At 46.0% G+C, this 21,799-nt stretch overlaps 1 protein-coding gene across 2 annotated transcripts in view; it reads right to left on the reverse strand.

The window, feature by feature from the left end:
- Positions 1-3,096: 3,096 nt before the first annotated feature.
- Cdk6 (cyclin-dependent kinase 6) overlaps positions 3,097-21,799 on the reverse strand; it is a 192,320-nt gene continuing 173,617 nt past the window's right edge. The window contains 3 exon segments of one of the 2 annotated variants that reach the window (NM_001191861.3): positions 3,097-12,578; positions 13,875-14,010; positions 17,908-17,958. In NM_001191861.3, coding sequence (NP_001178790.1) covers positions 12,432-12,578; positions 13,875-14,010; positions 17,908-17,958 — 334 coding nt within the window. In that variant the 3' untranslated portion in view covers positions 3,097-12,431. 2 annotated transcript variants of the gene reach the window in all.

Raw genomic sequence — 21,799 nt, forward strand, 5'->3', positions numbered from 1 at the left:
TTGTCTAATTGGGTGGCTGTATATGTATGGGCCACATGTGGGGCAGGCTCTGAATGGGTGTTCCTTCAGTCTCTGTTTTAATCTTTGCCTCTCCCTTCCCTGCCAAGGGTATTCTTTTTCCTCATTTAAAGAAGGAGTGAAGCATTCACATTTTGATCATCCGTCTTGAGTTTCGTTTGTTCTAGGGATCTAGGGTAATTCAAGCATTTGGGCTAATAGCCATTTATCAATGAGTGCATACCATGTATGTCTTTCTGTGATTGGGTTAGCTCACTCAGGATGATATTTTCCAGTTCCAACCATTTGCCTACGAATTTCATAAACTCGTTGTTTTTGATAGCTGAGTAATATTCCATTGTGTAGATGTACCACATTTTCTGTATCCATTTCTCTGTTGAAGGGCATCTGGGTTCTTTCCATTTTCTGGCTATTATAAATAAGGCTGCGATGAACATAGTGGAGCACGTGTCTCTTTTATATGTTGAGGCATCTTTTGGGTATATGCCCAAGAGAGGTATAGCTGGATCCTCAGGCAGTTCAATGTCCAATTTTCTGAGGAACCTCCAGACTGATTTCCAGAATGGTTTTACCAGTCTGCAATCCCACCAACAATGGAGGAGTGTTCCTCTTTCTCCACATCCTCGCCAGCATCTGCTGTCACCTGAGTTTTTGATCTTAGCCATTCTCACTGGTGTGAGGTGAAATCTCAGGGTTGTTTTGATTTGCATTTCCCTTATGACTAAAGATGTTGAACATTTCTTTAGGTGTTTCTCAGCCATTCGGCATTCCTCAGCTGTGAATTCTTTGTTTAGCTCTGAACCCCATTTTTTAATAGGGTTATTTGTTAACCTGCGGTCTAACTTCTTGAGTTCTTTGTATATTTTGGATATAAGGCCTCTATCTGTTGTAGGATTGGTAAAGATCTTTTCCCAATCTGTTGGTTGCCGTTTTGTCCTAACCACAGTGTCCTTTGCCTTACAGAAGCTTTGCAGTTTTATGAGATCCCATTTGTCGATTCTTGATCTTAGAGCATAAGCCATTGGTGTTTTGTTCAGGAAATTTTTTCCAGTGCCCATGTGTTCCAGATGCTTCCCTAGTTTTTCTTCTATTAGTTTGAGTGTGTCTGGTTTGCCACACGCACTTTTAAAGGATAATAAACAGATAAGAGCACAGTGAAATACACAGCAGCATTTTGTGAACTCTAAGTTTTTGCAGACCAGTAGAATCCCCTGTAACCTTCCATTGGGACTTGCCTTTATTTTGTCTAGGCTACAAACTGCATTTAACTTTCAAGCTCTGAAAGGAATGTTCACGATGGGTAATCAAAGCCAAGAATTGTTCTTAAATAACAAACACGACCTTCTGGGACCTTCCTCATCTATCTGTTTTCCTCTAGAAAACATGGAAGTAGGACCTGGCTGAACTCCAAAGGGCAAAATCTGTGACAAGTTACAAGGATCTCAGTGGAATCGAGCACAGGAGATAACGGAAGGATCTATTTGGGCATAACCTTGGAGGAAAGGATCCAGGAACGTTTGCGTATGCGGGCATCCGTGTTCCAGGCTGTACTTTTCTATAGGTTATGGTACTAATCCCCTAACTCCAGGCCATGTCCTGGATCTTCCTGCCCTTACCTGCTGTACTGGCTGGCTTTGTGTGTCAACTTGACACAAACTGGAGTTATCACAGAGAAAGGAGCCTCAGTTGTGGAAATGCCTTTACAAGACCCAGCTGTAAGACATTTTCTCAACTAGTGGTCAAGGTGGGAGGTTCAAGCCCATTGTGGGTGGTGCTGTCTCTGGGCTGGTGGCCTTGGATTCTATAAGAAAGCAAGCTGAGCAAGCCAGGGGAAGCAAGCCAGTAAGAAACATCCCTCCATGGCCTTTGCATCAGCTCCTGCTTCCTGACCTGCTTGAGTTCCAGTCCTGACTTCCTTCGGTGATGAAACGGCAATGTGGAAGTGTAAGCTGAATAAACCCTTTCCTCCCCAACTTGCTTCTTGGTCATGATGTTTGTGCAGGAACAGAAACCCTGACTAAGACACCTGCCTCTTTCTCTGTGGGCCTATACATATTTGGAGTACTTGTCCCTGTAATCTGCAAATCCTGGTCTTTGAGTGTTCTCAAGACTCATTTCTGCAAACCCTCTTTTGTCCCCCATACACTCGTGGGGGAGGCTGGAGGTCAACATCTGTGTCCTCTGCCATTGCTCCCCACTTCTGGAGACAGGGAGGGTCTCCTGAACTTGGCCGGCTGACTGGTCAGATGGTCTGGCTCTTTTGAGTTCTAGCGTGGTATCTGTCTTTGCCTTCTTGGAAGCAGAATTAGAGATGATTGCAGGTGATCCAAACTCCGGCCCTCATGCCAGCGTTTTACTGACTGAACCGTCACCCCACTCCTCAGGGAACCTCACTAAATTTCTTTCCATGCTTCTGTAGTTCATACACACGGGTGTGCAGGTATGTGCCTGGGTGTGCCACGAAGGCACCGGATGTCCTTCTGTGCCTTACTCCTATAAGGCAAGGTCTCTTGCAAACCTAGAGCTTACCTGTTACATTTAGGCTGGCTGCCCACCGGATTCCCAGATCTACCTGTCTTCTGCCATCCAATGCTGGGGGTGGGGGGTGAGGTCACGGGTACAAGCAGCCATACCGAGTTTTTTGTTTTTAATGTGAGTGCCGGAAGTTTTAATGTGGTGCCTCATGCCTGCATAGCAGGTGCGTATCCACTAAGGCATCCCCTCAGTCTATGAAACCCTTGCTCATCTCTACCTTACTAGTTTGGTGATAGAACCCTTTTCCACGGTGCTGTCTCTCAACTGCAAGCTCCCCAGTGTTGCCTCCATTATTTTTTTCCCATGTAAAGCATTTAGCATAGTCAACTACTGAGCATTTGTTGAATGAATTGTAAACTCAGCGAGCTGCTTCTATGCAAAACACAGTCTTGGTAAGGAATCTCGTTTTTAAAAGCCCTACTACGCATGCCATGCTCGCATATGCACTATGCGATATGTTACTGCAACGCAGTCACTCAGGTTAACGACAGGAACAGCCAGCAGGGCAATCCGCCTCTAAGGAAGGAGTCTGAAATTGCTGTCTTTATTTGCTACCAACATGTTTTTATTGTAAGAAATACAAAAGGTATGGCAAATGGACAAACCACTCTCTGGTTTGGTTTCAACCAATTCGGCTGGCACGCAAGTGAGTCCAATGGATAGTGACATTTGAACAATGGTTTTGAAAGGCAATGAATTCAATGACCAGACAATAAATACATAAGTTTGCGTTCTAGCACCCAGTTAAGACATCCAGTTTCCAAAGGAGTATTGATCTGTAACCCTCCCATTTCCTGCTGGTTTCCTCTCCTGCCCTCTGATATAGAATGAACACTGTAGCTCTCCCTCTCCAGGGAAGTCCCACATTAAGATGCCTACGGGAAACCTGGAGTCACCCCTTACCTGAGCTGCTTTTAAAGATGGACATCTACGAAATCCCCCATGGCTAGAGGTTGTAGCCTTTGGGTGACCCCGACAATCATATGCCTCTACTTTCCCATTCTTTTAAGTGGGAAGGGCTTGGATAAACTGACTAGTATTTTCATCAGGTTCAAGGAAGGGAGCAAAGGCCTTCAGCTCAGGGCTTTGAAGGGGAACTTAGAGATATCTTTCTATCCTTTCCCTCAGGTCCTTTCCCTCTGGAGGGCTGTATGGAGTGACACAGGTCTACTTGGCCCATTCACTTGTTTGCTATATGTAACCTAGGTCATTTTTCTGATGGCTAGTAACCCGGAAAGGTAAGGTTGCCAGAGGAGAGATGCCACATTCACCCTCGAATACAGCACAGGGTTCATAGACCCTTCAGAGAAAGTTCTCAGGTGGACCCCGGCAGGCCAAACCGGCAACTCCATCTAGAGGGCCCAGAAAAGGGCAGAAGCAACATCAACACAAGGACTCCTGCCCACAGGCTTTAAGACCGTGCTCTAGGCAGTGACTTCCCACAGTGCTTCTCTGACCCGCTGAACCCAAAGCACCAAAACAGAGTATTCTGTAGCAGTCTGAGCAAATGGAATGAGAGCAATTATGCACCCGGAGGGAATGCGCACCTGATGTCTGCACCGTGAAATCCAAATAGCAGAACAAGTTTCAAGTATGAAGAAGCGTGGTGAAAGCAGTGCCTGTGGATGGATGGACAGCCTACAGCAGCCTGGAATGTTTGTCTGTTTTTTAACCTGGGACTACAGCCAACAATGAATGCTCCGCATGATGACTGGGTTTAAAGATCAGGATGTACAGAAATATGCTTGAGGGCATTTCTGACTGACATCATGGGTACGTTCTGTGCCCAGCATCTGGTTTTATCTCTTGTTGACTATGGGTAGCCAAAGGCAAAGTGGGGGTGGCGGCCAGGCCTAGGCAGGCATACTTGATGCCGAGAGCATTTCGCGTTGCATACCTGATGCCCAAGTCTCAGCCAAGGAGGTGGGGAGCACCGAAGGGACAGGTCAAGGGTCGTGGTCGGGAGCACCTTGGGGAAGGAAGGACGAGATGCAGGACCTGGTAAGTACAGTGTGAGGATGCTGGACTCTTGGGGCTGGCTTACACAGCCTAGATTGCCATCTAAGGTGTGTGACCTCTACATGATTTCAGTCCGGAAAGTGGCGAGTTCAGTGTCCAAATGAAGACTCCTTTTTACCTTTAAACATTTTCTAGTCTAAGAACAAGTCAAAGGAGAAAGCAGCTTACTGTGTACTACAGCTTTGTTGAGGCCTCTAGAAGCAAGTTTTAACAAGTCCCTATGGGAACACAGAAACAAAACACACCTCACAAAGCAGAACATACTTCTACACATCTAGAAAGGACAACCCCGTAACAGTCTCTACTGTTAACATGCATCCTGGCACTGGCCAGGTCATGCATGGTCATGGCACTGGCGCCCTAACACACACTACTCTTCTATGCCTAACACTTGCCCATTAACCTTCGGTTCAGACCAGAAACAGCAGAAAGGCAACTGGCTTTTGAATGGTTGGGAATCCCTAGGTTTTTATTACCAGGATGGACTGCTTCTGTGTACAGCCAAGTTGCCTGAAATCTGAAAACACAGTCAGGAAGCCTCAAGTCATAAGCCGCCAGTTCTGTTCCTACAGAACACCCCTCATACTGCTCCCTTCTCCACAGTACCATGTATTCCCACCACTGCACAGGACACCTACAGGGGTGGGGGGTGCTAGATTGCTTGGAGCAGCTCTTTTCACACAACCGGACAGGAGGCAGCACCCAGACTCCTGCTCTGCCTAGAGTTCACTGTGCAGGTCACCTGGTACAGTCCCTTAACAAAGGCAACCTCTACATGCTACTTTAACATTTGATATAAATAATGTCACACTATGCTAAACAGACCTCTGCCAGGGGCAACGGCTACAAGTTCCGGTGCTTTGCCTCTTTTAATGTAACGGCACATCTAGACACCAAAAGCATTACGCCTAACCTACTGAAATCTAGCAATCATGTTAAAAACTCACGCAGCATGTTGTGGGTATCACTGAAAATTTTGTTGAAGACTGTGATAAGGGACGTTAAATCCAAGTCCCAACATCTGCCTTTAGTTGCACTTTCGCAGGACTGGTGTGAGGCTTAGCAATAAATAATATACATGAATAATAATAGAAATAACTTATGTAAATGTGGAACTTGATAAAGAATTCCCCATCTGCTAAGTGCTGTTCCAATGCTATTAATTCCATGTGCTAATATATTTATTACTGTTCATAGGAAAAATAATGAGTTAAAAGCAAGAACTGAAATATACAAGAATATATTGCTGCAAATAGGACCACAGTGGAAAGACACTTGACTTGAGGGCTAGTGTCAAGAAATGGATCATTGCTGGGATCTATTTTAATCACCCAGAGACTGATGGTCAAACTCAAGAGATGCCGGCGACCACAGGAATATTGCTGGCTAATATGTGTTATTGCATTCCATAGAACTAAAGATTAGAAAACTTCAAGTAGAGTACAGGGTCGCCGTTCCCCCCCCCCCCCCAGCCTTAGCTCCCAAGAGAATCTGGCTGGAACCCTGCCTGAGCTAGAAATTAATAGAGCTACACTTAATTCCTGACTGCTCAGTGCTTGGCTGTGCGTCCCGTTAAAAACACCAATAAAGACATTGTGTGACCTGACGATTCACACGAAAGCTTCCTCCAAATGGGAAAATCCTCTTTCTGTTCAAGGAATAATTTACTCATTACAGGAGAAAAAAAGAAGAAAGTAGAAAGTACAGGGTTTTACACACTTTTGCCAACTGAAGTAGAAGGATTTTTTTTTTTAAAAAAAAATGAAACATCTTCAGGGGTATTTTTTTTCACCATGCATTTATCAGGATAGAAAAACAGAAATTATACATTTTAACTAACCAACCCCCCCCTCCCCAAAAAGAGCAAAACTTTGAGTGAGAGACACTTGATATAGGGCTTGCAGAATAGCAACCCTCGTCTCTACACTGGGGTTAGCTAGCGAGTAGCAAGCAAACTGTAATTATTGTCCGAGGACAACTATGTGCTTTTCGAGCACCCTGCTTCCCAAGATGGCACTGCACATGGCTCTGAGATGCAGCGGGTCACTGGTCCTCCCACAACATCCTGCTGGATCCAGATCCGCTGCCCCACACCCCTGTCATTCAGCCGGGGTGGGGGGTGGGGGTGGGATCAGGTTCAGGAACTCCAGCATGGTGGTAGAGAGCACAAACCGGTGTGTGTGTGTGTGTGTGTGTGTGTGAGTGTGTGTGAGTGTGTGTGTGTGTGAGAGTGTGTGTGTGTGTATGTATGGTGTGTATGTGGTGTGTGTGTGGTGTGTATGTATGGTATGTATGTATGTGGTGTGTGTGTGGTGTGTATGTGGTGTATGTGTGTGTGTGTGTGTGTCTTAACCTGAGATCTGCTTCAATGAGAGCAGAGGGTTGAAAGGACCAAAGAGTTCTCAGTGCCTTGAGCACCTGGTCTGTGTAGCTTTTTGATTCCGTGTAAATAACTGAGGCCTGCCTGCCTGTCTTTCTGGAGTGAAGTCAAGCAGGCTCTGTGTGTGTGTGCGTCTGTCACTCATGAGGAATAAACTGCTTTCTGCAGCCGTGAGCCCACAGAAACTGAAATACTGTGTCTGTTCATCCCCAGTGTACTGTTACTACTGGTTCAGGGGGGCTGGGTCTCTGAGGGGGAAAAAAGGTGAATTTAAAATGTAGTATAAAAGTGACTTCGAGAGTAGAAAAACCAAAGCCTTATGCACATTCCTTTCTAAGCTGTTATGTTCATATGTATATAAAACCCAAAGTTTAGGAGTTGGAATTTAAGAGTTTGCACTTGGGTTTTGTCATTTCTAAGGAAACTGTCCTGATCACAGATGGTTTCAGGGAAGTTTTTTTAGTTGTATGTCCTAGAACTGCAATTAATTTGAGTGTATCAAAAATGTCCCTTAAGTAATTGTAAAGGCCTGGGTGAGGGCTAAAGAGGTGGGAATATCCTACTGGATGTCCGTTCAGTTAACCAACTTGCCGAAAACCCTAGAAGGAAGCATCAGAAAGAAGTAGTTTGGTACTTCATTAGGAGGATTTGAAAAATCAAACTGAGGAAAACCAGTCAAAATGGAACCCCTCTCTTTCAGAAGACAGGAGGTCAAAGGGGTAGTTTCAGCTTATTTCCTTAAACAAGAACAAAACCAAAACCAAGACTGAGTTGGGGTTGCTTGAGCTACGCAATCCTAGCTTGAAGAGGCGGGAGGCAGCAGGTGCCAGCCAGGCCTGGCCTGCATAACTGGACGGAACCCATCTATAGGAAGGCAGCTGGTAGGAGATGAAGGCCTATGTTCTCATGGGTCTGAGGGACCACTATTACTAATCATTCCAGGACTTACGGCTTCGATTGCTTTCCCATTGTGAGGATGAATGTATGAGCACCTTTCACGGGAAGCCCACGGATGTGAGCATGAACATTACAGAGGACTGCTTTTTTTTTTTTTTTTTAATTTTTTTGGATAAGGCTTATATAAGCTGTCCATCCTCAGCCTGCACGAGAGGCAAAAGCCTTTTAAATTTTTATTTATTTTTTAATAGTGTATATATAGTGAGTATAGCTTCAGATAGCTGTTCTCTTCTTATGAATTGAGGGAGGAGTGCCAGCAATTTCTGTGCACCCCTACAGAATGTGTATTTTGACATACCCAGCCCATAAGTGCTGAAATTTTTCTTAGAATATACTTAAAGGCAAACGTATATGGCTAGAAACACATGGAAAATTTAAAATGACCTTTCAATATACGGTTCCTACTTTTTTGGTATTTTTTAAAGATTTGGAAATTATACAATGTCTTTCATTTCCTGTCACAAGCAGGCAAGTATTATTCTGATGGCTATCAGTATGTGCTAACACAAGCGTCACACTGGGATGGGGACTTTTAATGTTATTCTTTTCTGAACTCTACTGTAATGTGACAAAAATGTGCTTTAAGAAAATGTGAGCCACTTCTGTGCTTCTCATAAAAAATAGTCAGCCGGCATGGTGGTGCATGCCTTGAGTCCTAGCGGGTAGATCTACACGAGTTCGAGGCTAGCCTGGTCTACACAGTGAGTTCCAGGATAGCCAGGGCTACACAGAGAAACCCCGTCTCAGGAAAAACAAAACCAAGACAAAAAACAAAAACAAAATCGTGTTTTCTCCAGAAGAGCAGTTCTTTGGACAGAAGACTGAAACAACTGTGATGTTAGAAAGTTGACATGATTTAACTCCTGCAACGAGAATGGCTGTGACTGGCTTTAATAGTGACAGCTTTTAAGAGAGCAGCTATGGTTACTTAAAAAACAAGCTTAGGACATACTTTAAAATTCAAAATGTTTGCTATTGACTTCCTCAAACAAGTTGGCTAGCGCCCCGTTGCAGGCCGGAGGCACACACACCTTTCTATTTAAAGGAAAGTACTGTCTTTGAGATAGCAGCACCCAGTACATCCTGGAGTCTTCATTTATACTTAGAATGACCACGTGGCGATTCTATTTTTTAACTGAGCTTCTGAGCTGTTTTTAGTAAATCACTTGAGGCTAAATTCAAGTCTACCGGTCAGAGTGGGTCCTGAGAGAAAAATCATGAAAATCTGGGGGTGCAGAAATGGCCCCAAGCTAACTGAACAGTTCCTCCATTGCTTGAATGTCTGTCTTCTTTAAAGAGGGACCAAGTAGGAGGCTGCAGCCCACTGGGTGCTCTCAGGTACTTAGGGACTGTGTTTCTAAGGCTGGCTGGCTAGAACTCCTTGCCTGTGATGGTTTGGGGGCCTAACTGGAGAACCGGCCTCAAATCCTTTAAGAGGTTGTTAGAATTGCAGCCGGTCCTATAAATGCTGGAGTCTTTGGAACCAAACACTGAACGGAAGCTACCAGGCATAATCTTGCACTACTCCTACCGAAAGCTGCTTCAGCAGATCCTCAGGCAGTAGGGTCTCATCAGTGAAATCACTGGATAGATTCTGACAAAGGCATGTGAATGGACGAGGCCGTATAAGGATGCGCTGGGTAAACTCTTCAGTCTACTATATGCTTCTCTGTGCTACTAAGGACCCTAATGGCAAGTCTCCTTATGTGAAAATTGGGGTTCAGAGGTGTGAGCCCGATGTAGAGACATATATCCAGAGAGCACCTATAAGGACGAAGAGCTGGGGCAGAGATGTGAAGTCAGATATGCTGGGGTGCCCTTTCCGCACCATCCCTTGCACAATATGCCAAGTTTCTATTACCCAAATGTTTATGCTTTGAAAATACTACTCTAAGCCAGGGGTGGGGTGAGGGCGACAGCTCATGCCTTTAGTCCAAGCACACTAGAGACAGAGGCAGAGGAAGGATCTCTGAGTTTAAGGCTAGACTGGTATACTGAGCAAGTTCCAGGACAGCCAGGGCTACATAGAGAAACCCTGTCTAGAAAAGCCAAAACAAACAAACTAACCAACCAATCAAACAAACCCAAAAGCCAAACACATAAACACACACAAACACACACAAATCTAAAAAACCAAAATCAACCTCCCACTACCCCACCTCCCCAAAAGCCAAAACAAAACTATTTAGAAATGAAGTTAAACTCTATACTTGAAAACTCTAGAGAATACGGGAAGATTCCGGTTTAGAAGAGCTGTATTTTTTCTTGAGCAAAGCTAAGGAAAACAACTTTTTTTCCTTTCTTTCTTTTTCTTTTTTCTTTTTTGGCTAAAGCGAAACCCTCAAAATTATTTTCACTTTAGCACATGGATGCTAAAATAAAATGGACTAGGCCTTGATGTAGTGAGTTTTATGTTCCATTTCCAGGTTCTAGCAAAAATGTCTCTATTGTGGGCCTTGTTCAATGACAAGGCAGAAAACTCACCCTCCAAGTGGGACCTAGAGTAGACTTTTGTCCCAGAGGCTCTGGGCTGATTTCTGTCTCAGGTTTGACAGTGTTGACAGCACAGCCTAGTGCTGGAATGACCAAGTGCAGAATATTTTCGCGGCCTATCTTCTGTCTTTTTAAATTTTGCTTTTGGAAAAAAAAAATCCTGTTCCTTGAGATACTGAATAGGAAGAATGTAATGTCATAAAAAAAAAAAATCCCAACCTCCAAAGCTCTCAGGAAAGACATCAAATTCTTCTCCATACAAAGCAATCACATGCACCTTTCAGCGGCAAAGAACCCAGTAAGGCTCCATAATATATATAAACACCATCTGAAGCCTATCCTACTGTGTGAAAGAAACATCAGCTGCCCTTTCAGAGTTCTACACTGAAACAAGATCTACCTTTTACTCACATGCACTCAGACACGATTCAAAACGCAGCTGAACTCCCCCCAAAGCTGCTTTTCTACACATTCTACGGAGCGGGGCCAGCTTAGCACTCAGCCGCGGATAATAAGGCAAAGGTGGCATGGACTGTACAGGACCCAGAGAGAACAGTGAAGTACAGTTGTTTACAGGCTAGGTTAGCTCTGCAGAGAGCAGGGCTCAGCACGAGGCACCAGAAAAAAAAAAAAAAAAAAAAAAAAAACCACATCCTGGGGAATGGACAGAGAGGTCACTTTAGAGAGTAAATAGTTATCTCTAAAAGAGGGGAAAAGGCGTTCCCTCAGACATTACTTACAACATACACTATAGAAATAGGAGACACCGAGTGACAGTTGGTTGCGATCTATGTGCTGGGTGCACGCAGAGCAAGCATTCTGCGCTGCCTACGGGACCTTGGTGATGGCGTGTGGGAAGACTGCGGAATCAGAGCCATTTGCCCAAAGCCAGGCCCTCTGCAAAGCATTCGGTTAAAGACGGTATGACGGCAATTGGCTGGGGGCAGCTGGGCGATCTCTCATTAACAAGGCAATCGCAGGAATATTAATTAGAAGCCGTGGTGGTAGGTGGAGAGAGCTAAATGGTGCTCCTATCTCTAGTCAGAGCAGGAAGCGGTTCCCTAAAACCAAGAACAAAGTAACAAGAGATGCAAGGAAAGGATAACATTTCAAACCAGAGAACATAGGCACTCGATCTTTAAAACCTACCTGAGGTACACTCACTCTTTAAATCTATCGCAAGTAATAAGATGCTTATAGCATCTTTCCCAAAAGAAACAATTAAGTACTTACTGTACTGCATACAGCACTCAGGACACATAAGTTCAGCTTTCCAAAGAGTAAATAGAAGAATCTATCCCTTAAACAGTCACTTGAAAGATACTGGGGTTCCCCTCCCCCTTTTGTGGCATCTAAACCTTTATTGTTTATTGCTAGCAAAAGCTTTTGGACAGGAAGGAAATGCTGAGGACTTAGGCTCGCTCACCTTCCTCACTGGACAAGACTCCACTGTGAATCACCTTTCACTGAACAAGCCCTCGTAACTATCAGTCACCTCTACTCTTTCTTTAAAATTCATTTATTCTTCTTGTCTACGAAAAAGTAACACTTTACGAGATCAGGGATCTTTCTCTCTCCCTTCCCCCGTCTCTTACACACACACACACACACACACACACACACACACACACACACACACACACACACACTCACAAGTACCAAAGCAGGCCCAGCAGCTGCAGGCAGATTACATCATAACTCCGCTGGGCCTGGATCCCCATTCTACACTGGCAGCATTCAAGGTTAGAAAACGAAATGGCAGCACAATTGGTCAGCAGCTTCTCTTCTGGAAGTCTTCCAGGTTCTTGAAACAGACAGACAAACAAACACGTGTATGAACGTAAAGCTGCAATCGCTCTTGCATTGATCTCTGAACAGTAAACTAGGTGGTTTCCTTGGTGAGGCAGAGCCCACCCAGAAGCTGGCAGCTAGAAGGGTCCTCAGCCAGCAGTCTGTAACTGCTCTGCAAGGCTTGCCTGGGGGACACCAGTGTGTTCAGATGACGAGCTAGCGGCATCCCCGGGGAGCCTCAGGCTGTGTTCAGCTCCGAGGTGCTCTGGCTGGACGACAGGTGAGAATGCAGGTTGTCCTTGTATCTCTCCAGGTCTTGGAAGTACGGGTGATTCAGGGCGCCATAAGCGGATATTCTTTTAGCTGGATTAAACGTCAAGCATTTCTGCAACCAAGAGAACATGTGGTGTGAAACCTATCTCGGCAAATAATGTGCGTGAACGCTGCACCTTGGGGACACAGTCTTGGAAAAGGCGGCTAAAATTTCTCCACAGTTCTGCTGGAGGAGCAAAATCACCAGCAGGACAGTGAACTAAATTAAACAGCAGGACGATCAATGCGGCGGCCGTAAAAATAATTACTCTGATTACCTGATATCTGACCTTCTGGAATTACGACTTATTCAAGGGTTGAATACTTTCGGCAGGCTGGGAGGAAGAGTCTCTCTCACCTTTCTTCAGGTTGCCCTTGACCACATAACTGACCTAGGCCTTCGATCATGCTTCTATTTGCCTCCATGAGGAAACATGGCTCGAGGTTCTGCTGCCTCTCTGGCCTTGGCAGCAGGGACCGAACCCAGGGCCTTGTGCTTGCTAGGCAAGCGCTCTACCACTGAGCTATATCCCCAACCTCCACACACATGTTTTGATTGGCCCGCAGTCTGAATCAAGAGTACACGCTCCTAATTCAGGAGGTTAATAACAGACTTATTACTCACTGGGCTCTGACTCCAAGAGCAGAGCAGTGACAAGGAAGGGCCTTCTGTGTCTGAAGGAGGGACATTATGCACAATGAGGAGTTTGAGTTTCAAAATACAAAGGTGCTTGTTTTTTTTTAAAGGGAAAAAGAAACCCCTTCATTTTAAGTATGAGTATACGTGTCTCTGTGTGTAGGAATGTGTACATGAACCCAGGTGCCTGTGGGGCCCAAATATTGTCTCTGGGGCTGGAGTTACAGGCTGTTGTAAGTTTCTTGATACAGGTCCTGGGAATTGACCTTGGACCTTCTGCAAAAATGATACATATTCTTGAGAGCTGAGACACCTCTCCAGCTCTAGGATCTTAGTTTTTAATGGGATATCTTATATGTGAATGGCACACAAAATACTTATTCAGTAAATCAATCACTACAAGTATCATTAGTTGGTTCTCTGGGGGGAGAGTTTTGCAAAGATGTGACTAGCACGTTGCTTCAAGTGGCACGAAACTTTAAGGGAGGAAACGAGAGTTTTCGTGTCAAGAAGCTTAGGCCCAAGGAACCTGGAGTCTTTCTGTGTCCAAATACGCCTTCAAAATAAGGCGTTGAGAGCTGGGTTAGAAAGACAGTGCGGAATCGAAAACCACCAGCAGGAAACAGAATCCACTGAAAAGAGTACAGCCTCCCATGTCACGTGGTTGAGGGTTGAAACACTGCTTGTCATGCTGTCCCAATGGCACAAGCCGACAACGTTCCAGGAACTTACCAGAAGGAGGTCTTTGCCTAGCTCGTCGATGTCTGTCACAAACTTCTCGATGGGTTGGGCAGATTTGGAGTGAAAAGCCTGTCTGGGAAGAGCAACATCCCTAGGCCAGTCTTCTTCTCCTGGGAGTCCGATGACGCTAGAGAAGAACCAGACGGGAGTGTGAGCACTAGTAAGCACGCGGAGACCTTCCTTACCATAGCTCAGAGCGGGCAAATGCTATAGGGCAGCATGGGGAGAACCTCACCTTGTGACAGAAAGGACTTCTCATTTACCCTACTGCCACACCGCACAAACTCAGGGGATACCACCACAAGCTTCACCGAGGGAAGTCTGACAGACGCAGCAGATGCCCAATGGAAGGGGTGCATGTGAATGGCACTTCTGTAGCCAGGGGTAAGTCCTGGCGTGGCGATGGGGCGGGGTGTGCCCCACGGTGTAAGTCCGGGTGTATTGACGGCAGGGTCTGCTATTCAGAAGGCTGCTCACCTGGACATACAGTACCCTCACCTACATCTGAAGCTTTGCTTTGTGTTCTGATACAATAGCTCTGTGAAGACGTGTTTTCCCGAAGCTCAACCAGCTCGGCTTACGACTACACGCATTACGTTGGCTAAGGCTCTTAAGTTAAAGCATAATTTTTCTAAACCGTTACATAAATTAGACTCAATAGTAGGGTTAAGAAGTACATCAGGCCTGTTTTATACAAGCACCGTGTAACAGTCTCTCAGAGTGAGAAATACAGTCAGTTAAAAGGGGGATCATTTAGAGTTCCCCTGACTACCATCCTGGGGTCAGAAACGTGGAGGAAACAGCAAGCCGTAACAGGAGCTCATGCTTTGGAAAGAGGCAGATGTGGCTTTGAACTCAGCACCTGCACTTAACTGACAGGTAAGGACAAATTACATGACTATGAGCTCTGGTGTCTTTATGTACGTGACAGTGGTAATTGCTGGTTACAACGAGGGTTGGCAGTAATTTATTGAAACGGGACATTATAGTCCCTGGAACACAGTACATGCAGCCAATATCCACTTGTTACTTATTAATGGTAAGCAGGTGGCCCTATGTGATTTATCCACATGTAGTATTACTTATAGTTTATGTATAGGTGCTAAGTGTATTTGGACCGTGCACTGACTCTGTGTAATAACTCTGAACTGAAAAAACAGTGGACAGGATATATAGCAATTAAATGGCGCTGGCCTGAATTAAGGTCCTGCTCTGTACTTCCTGATGCGCAGGCCCAGAAGGCGTGGTCATAAGCATCTTTTAGGAAGGGAGGTAGTAAATGTCACAGGACCTACAGCGCATTGCCACTGTTCCCTCCCCTTTACAGAGCCCAGGTTACAGACCTCCCAGGAAAGAACAGCTTCACCATTGCCAGTGCACATGCCCCCGGGTGTTGAGGCAAGACACTAACTTTGTCCCCACTGGGCATCTGCAGACAGTCACAGTCCTCAGGCATACAAAGACCCATGGATACACTTCCTGGATCGATGAGCAAACTCACAACTCGGGCAACATACAATTGTTGGGTCTATAGTGGGCAACGAAGGGGTAAAAATATCATGATAACCATGAAAGGTAACCCAGGGATGGGTGTGGAAAGAACGGGATACGGCAGAGGAGGAAAGAAGACTTCTTACAGACAGTTTGAAATGTCTTCCCTTTTATACAAGGGCTTTATTTAGTACATCCTCATCATCCGTCACTTAGCAGCCGATTATAATGGTGCCTAGAATTTAAATCACTTTACTGACAGCATCTTTCCTTTTGAGACGGTGTTCACTACGCATCCCAGGCTGGTTTCAAGCTCAGAATCCTTCTGCCTCAGCCTCCTGAGTGTTATTAGCTCAGAACATACCCATAGACTTGAAATCTTACGAATAGAGCCATCAGAAGCCAAACAGTTTCAGAGAAACAGTCTGTCTGATATGTAAATATGTATTAACTACACATAATGCACGATGGGTACATACATACATACATACATACATACATACATACATACATACATACATACAAATAAAACTCAATAGGCTGAGCCTATTGTCCTTTCTGACTCCTATAAAAAGCTGTGAGAGACATACAGGTCAGGAGTGCCACCTCACTGCAGGGATGGAGAGACAGAAGAATGAGGAAGGAGGACGCCTGCCTAGGTCACACGCCGTTCGCCCAGTCTCGGTTCTCTGTACTCCATTGTATAGAAACGTCAGACGACCGGCAGGGCACAGGATCTATCAACAGCTGTGGTGGAAGTAATCTTTTAAGTGGTTTAGCAGTGAGTGACACTAGGGTGCAGCATTGTCCCTTTATCTGTCGGGAGCGCCGTGCAGAGAAATGAAGCAAAGCCAGAGTCCATGGAGTTGTAGTCTAAAGGCACCAAACACACAAGGATTTCTAGCTGTTTTCCTGCTAGCTACGTGGGAGTGTCAGGCCTTGGCCAAAAGTCACGCAGGCTTTCCCACGGGACAGGCAAAATGTCCCTTCTGTCCTACCACATTGGCTTCATGGTCTGAGGGTCCACGGACTGTATGCTGGAGGTGGTTAGGAAATCCCATGAGATATGAGGAAGAGAGAGCCAGTGATGGTCTCACATGCCACCAAGATCGCCCTTTCCTTTCGACAGGGCCATACTAGAACATTTACGTTCCCGGATCCCTCTTTGCCGATCGCATGGGTACAGGACACGTTCCACAGTCTCAGGGGAAATTATACGAGTCCAGTGGTTAGCGACAGAGGTTTGCCATGCACAGGCAGGGTAACAAGAGCTTGGCAGAGAAAGTGTCCACTTTGTAGGGCTATCAGTCGAGGAGGTTCTGGGCCTGGGAAATCCGCAGACCAGACCAGACCAGACCAGACCAGACCAGACCAGACCAGACCAGACCAGACCAAACCAACAACAACAAAACAGAACACCTCCCCAATGTACAAATCAAAGCCAGAGAATGTTCTTTCAGTTTCGAAGCACTGGGAACAGATTCCAGTTCCTGAGAGAACCTCAGCTTTGGGTTGGGTTCCAGGCTTGAGCAGTCACAGTTAAACAGGCCATTCTGTAGGGGCACTAGCTGGATGAGGGCCGAGGGTTTTAAATTCCATGAAAAGCACTTGCGATGGAGACTGATAAAAGTGTTAGCGGTGGTGATTTTTAGCCAGGGCCCCATCTCTTTCCATTTTTACCTCTCTTGGGGTGGGGACCGGGCAAAAGCCCACATCCAAAAGGGATGCCACGCAGCACACCTTGCGAGAAGAGAGGCCCCGGCTACATTCTAGTGACATGAAAGCCCGCGCATCCTCACATGCACAAACATGTAGGTACAAATGAAGTTTGCAAATCACTGGAGAGTGATGGAACAGACAGCCGGAAGCGGTGGGTGAGCCCGAGAACAGACTGCACGGAGAAACTGGAGCCCCTTCCATCAATCGGGCAAAAAAAAATTAAGAGCTGGGCATGGTGCAGTGAACCCACTGTAGGGCCCTTCGTGTGACTTCCTCTCACAAATTTCTCAGCCACAGACTAAGATGAGAACCTACCCTTCATTCCCTATTTTGGTGTTCTGGGGTGGGCGATGTGACTGCCTAGCGTTCTGTCCTCGGCTGTGGAATGCAAAACAAAACGAACGGGAACAATCGGGGATTCTCAACAGGAACTGGATGTAGGTCTATTTGGTCTTTGGGGTCCTAAGCCACCGAGTGTCCCATCTCTTACGAGAGGTAAATTTGATGCGATTGCAAGCGGGATAACACATCTGCACCATGGAGCGGGGGGCTCTCAGAGCTCAGCCAAGCTTGGAGAAGCAGCAAAGACCCACCCAGGCAGCACGAAAGCATTCAGGGCACAGCATCGAGGCTATGCGTCGTGACCGGCCCCCACGTGACACAGCTCTTCTACCTTGTCCCCGCTTGTCACACAACCAGTCAGACTGTCTGCAGCAGCAGCTTGGAGCAAGAAAAGACAGGAGAGAAAGAAGAACATCAGAGGAAAGCCACGGCAAATGTCTCATGTGGTGGACGGTTTTTAAGTATTACTTACTCCAAGATTTTCCCTAGTTGATCCACGTCTGAACTTCCACGAAAAAGAGGCCTGCAAGAAAAAGAGAACATCTTCAAACCAGGCATTTCTTGAAATCACATCCCAACAGTCTGTCATTATTAGCATTGTTCATCAGAGAGCAAAATGCCCTTTCCTGATGGAGGAAGAATGTGATCGTCCCTCTCTGGTCAAGGGAGGCTTTCTTTGTACTTCCCTTGCTGCGGCAGGGCTTGTCCTGTTTGCTGTGCTATCCCATGTTCAGAACTGTATCGTGCTTGCAGCCATTTGCAGCCACAAGGCTACCGCACTGTCTATAGGCCCAGCTTTTAGAGTTCAGCATAAGTTTGCAATAAGGCGGAGTCCATCTTGGTCTGAGCCTCCCACTAAAGGTATGTGGGAGTCCCGAGGCTCACACCCAGGGCACTTCCTTGCAAGCCTCTTTCTTATCTATCCCGGATCCTGGGGCATTCAACTTCCTTTCCCTTGGTACTGTAGCTGCTAACCGTCACATGTTCTGAGGCAACTGTGCCCTGTCCTGAACTCAAAGCTGTCCTTATCTACAGCAACCATTTCATGGGCAATGAAATAAACTCCCTTTGTGACATTTCTGGTGTTTACCCAAGTAGACCAAATATTCCTTTGAGGGTGAGGACATCTGTAGCTTCCTCCGTAAGTTTTGCCCTAATTCTTTCCCCTAAGTGACACACAGTTATCATTATTTATTATAACCTCACATCTGTAGCACACAGGTAAATCTCAACTCTCCTTTAATTTTTGTATATTTTTGAGTCAGAGCCTCTCCCTTCAAAGCCCACTCTTGCCTGGTGTTCATTATATGGACTCAAGGTAACCTCAAACGCACCATCCTCCTGCCTCAGATTCCCTAGTGCCAAGCCACTGTAACTGGCTCTGTTAATACTAATCTACTTAAAATATCTATGATTACCATCAAGAATTATATTCTTACTCTATCATATATTAAATTATATAAAGTGTGCATGTGTTGATGGCAACAAACCCCACATATTAGAAGAGTGCACTCCATTACTGAGGCTGCTACACACTAGCCCTTAACGGGTCTCAAAAAACAGCCAAGTAAAAGGGGAAGATGCGTCCTGAAGCCTGAGTGGAGCATCTCACGGTTATGTTGGTTATGCTGGAATCCTTTCTCTCAGCTCAGTTCTCTGCAGCTAAGCCACTGGGGAGAAGCAGCAGGGGGCCCTGCGAGGGGGTAATTCAGAGGATCCTGGCATTTCACCAGCTAGCGCTATGGGATCCTGCAATCAGATTGCTCTCTGAATTTCCACGGAGCCTTTAAATTCTTGCTCCACTTCAACAAGAAACAAAGCAACCCACCAGCTAACACTCACTGCACACCCACTTGCTGCCGCTACGGTTCGAGTGTGGGTGTCGGGCAACCCTGGGAAGAGGTGGAGGGAATGGGACGGATGCTCTAAGAGGAGGGAAGATGTGTTTCCTCCCCGTTTGGAAGCAGAGCATCTTATCTTCACTAGCTAGGGGTCCTGCTGGCTTTACCCTAGGCTTCTCAGCTTTAAGCACAGTGCACGATAAAGTCCTGCTGTTTATAAAACACTACTCAGTCTAAGGGTAGTATTACAACTATCAGAGTAAGAAAATGATCATCTTGGATCCTTAAGCCACGCCTTTTGGACCCAATCTTTTGTACATATTTAATTTGTGTTGTTCAAAGTACCAAATACACAGTTTTTAGAACTAATTTTTATTTTCTCCCAAAACGTTTGCTTAATATCTGAGTAAATCATGACATTATGAAAGCAAAGTCTGAATGGCATTGTGAGAATTAGGAATACATAACTGACCCCCGGTTTAGTAAACCCGTGTTTCGAATGGCTTGAATGTCAGGGGTCCCAGGTCAACTAGGTTTATACACGGAGAGGAAGGAGTACCAGTGGTCTTGGTGAGCTGATTCTGTGGTAGGTAACTGCGCTAGCTGCAGCACCTCTCATGAACATGGGCGGCCATAGAGGCTGGTGAGAAATTACTTTGAGTATTACAGAACTATTTAAAATAATAAGCCTATCTATCTCTTGTTCTGGGGTGTGTGTCTTGTCTATTCAGGCAGCTGGAACGGAATCTCGTAATCCAGGGAAGGGGCATAGACACAACAGAACGGACTCCTCTTGGTTAGGGAGGATGGGTCAGGTGACAGCCCACCTCTTGCTTCCTTGAGACCCAGTGGAAAGAGAAAGCGCTTCTCTGGCCTGTCTTGGCTGAGCTCTAATATGTGTGAAGGACCCACCTCCTAATCTAGTGGCCTGTCCTGAAGGTTAAATGCTTTCAATATGCAGGTTTTGGGGAGGTCGGATCAGCACTGGTCATGGAAACTGAGCCCCCCGACTTTTTGACTCTCTTCTATCCCAGCGAAGTTTTCCATGACATTCTGGGGGTGGGGGGATGCCCATTTTACCGCTGCGTGTTCCATCAGGGGGCACACAGGCCTGGTATTCTGCTCTGGTCTTATCTGTACTTATCAGCTGGATTTGGTCTACAGGATGAACGGTGCCCTGCCATCTTTAATTAGCCCTTGCTTCCTTTAGTCACAAGTGCAACAACCAGGGCCTCAGTGACAGCTCCTGTTCTGTGAACACTCAGGATAATGTCCTCTGTGGAGACTGAAATTTCTCTGACGCAGAAACTCAGGGTACCAGAATGAACGAGTGTCATCCCCTTGGAGAAATCTGGTGCATAACGTGACCCTGAACCCTGTCACTTGGCTTTGCAGCAGATACGGTCTGGCTTGCGTCTTGCGTTACACAGAGTCGCTGAGCAGTGAAATGTCAGTTGCCAGTAAAATGGTTTACTGGATGCAGACACATCATCAATAGACAGTGAAAATGGGCACGTGCTGGAGGGAAGAGGTCAAGACGCTAATTATAAATGTGATGGAAATGTTAGGACAATCTAGTTTCTACAAGGGAATTTTGAATAGTCCACGTGAGCTGGTTTAAGTCTACAGAAGGCCATCTACGCACACGGGGAGAGTGGTGGATAGCGAGAATAAATGGTGGCATCATGCTTGAATCTTGATGTGCAGAAGTGGGACCTGGAGAGAGGAGGCAAGGAAGGTATAGGACCTCAGGACATAGTCTTTCTTTGATGCTATCGGGTTTAGAAAGACCTCAGAGGCCAGTCTGTGTATTCTGAGGAGACACAAAAGGGTGCGTGCTGAGTGTAGTAATTGAGTGGTTATTTCCTTTTGCTGTGCTAGGCATCCTCAAATGACACGCTTGAGTCAAGTTAAACATGTTCAAACAGCATGTTTCAGATAAGTATGGACATAAACCACGTGTATGTGTGTGTGTGTGTGTGTGTGTGTGTGTGTGTGTGTGTGTGTGTGTGTAGACGCTGAACTCAGCACTTTTGACCAGGCCTTCCACAGCCACTTGTGCTATCTCTGTGTCCAGCCTCAAGGGACAGAGACTTTAGAGCATGTTTTCTGGTTTAATGTCGCCCCCTAGGTGACATTTTATAGCTATGGAAACGGGTCAGCTGACTGACAGAGAAGGGGGTGGGAGTGGGGGTGGGAGCCAGGAGAAATGAGATGACTTGGCTGCATCTTTCCTACTGACAAAGACCTGAGCTGGGAGGAACGAAGCAGAGGGCTGAAGGGACAGATAAATAGAATGACAGAAAGAAGTAAAGGGGGCCAGACAGAGACAAATCAGATGGGGCCCATATAGCCTCAAACTCTATTTCGCCGCGTGGCCCGAGAAAGCCTGTGTGTCCCAGAAACCCAGAGGAACCTTGGAGAGGTCCCGCATGAAGAATGAGGATGGACAGGGATGTCTGATGGCACCCAGTGGCACACAAGAGAAAAAACTGGTGTAATTTCCCCCCAAAAGGAAGGGCC

The sequence above is a fragment of the Rattus norvegicus genome, chromosome 4 (genome assembly GCF_021556685.1).
Source record: "Rattus norvegicus strain SHRSP/BbbUtx chromosome 4, alternate assembly SHRSP_T2T, whole genome shotgun sequence".
NCBI classification, from domain to species: Eukaryota; Metazoa; Chordata; class Mammalia; order Rodentia; family Muridae; genus Rattus; species Rattus norvegicus.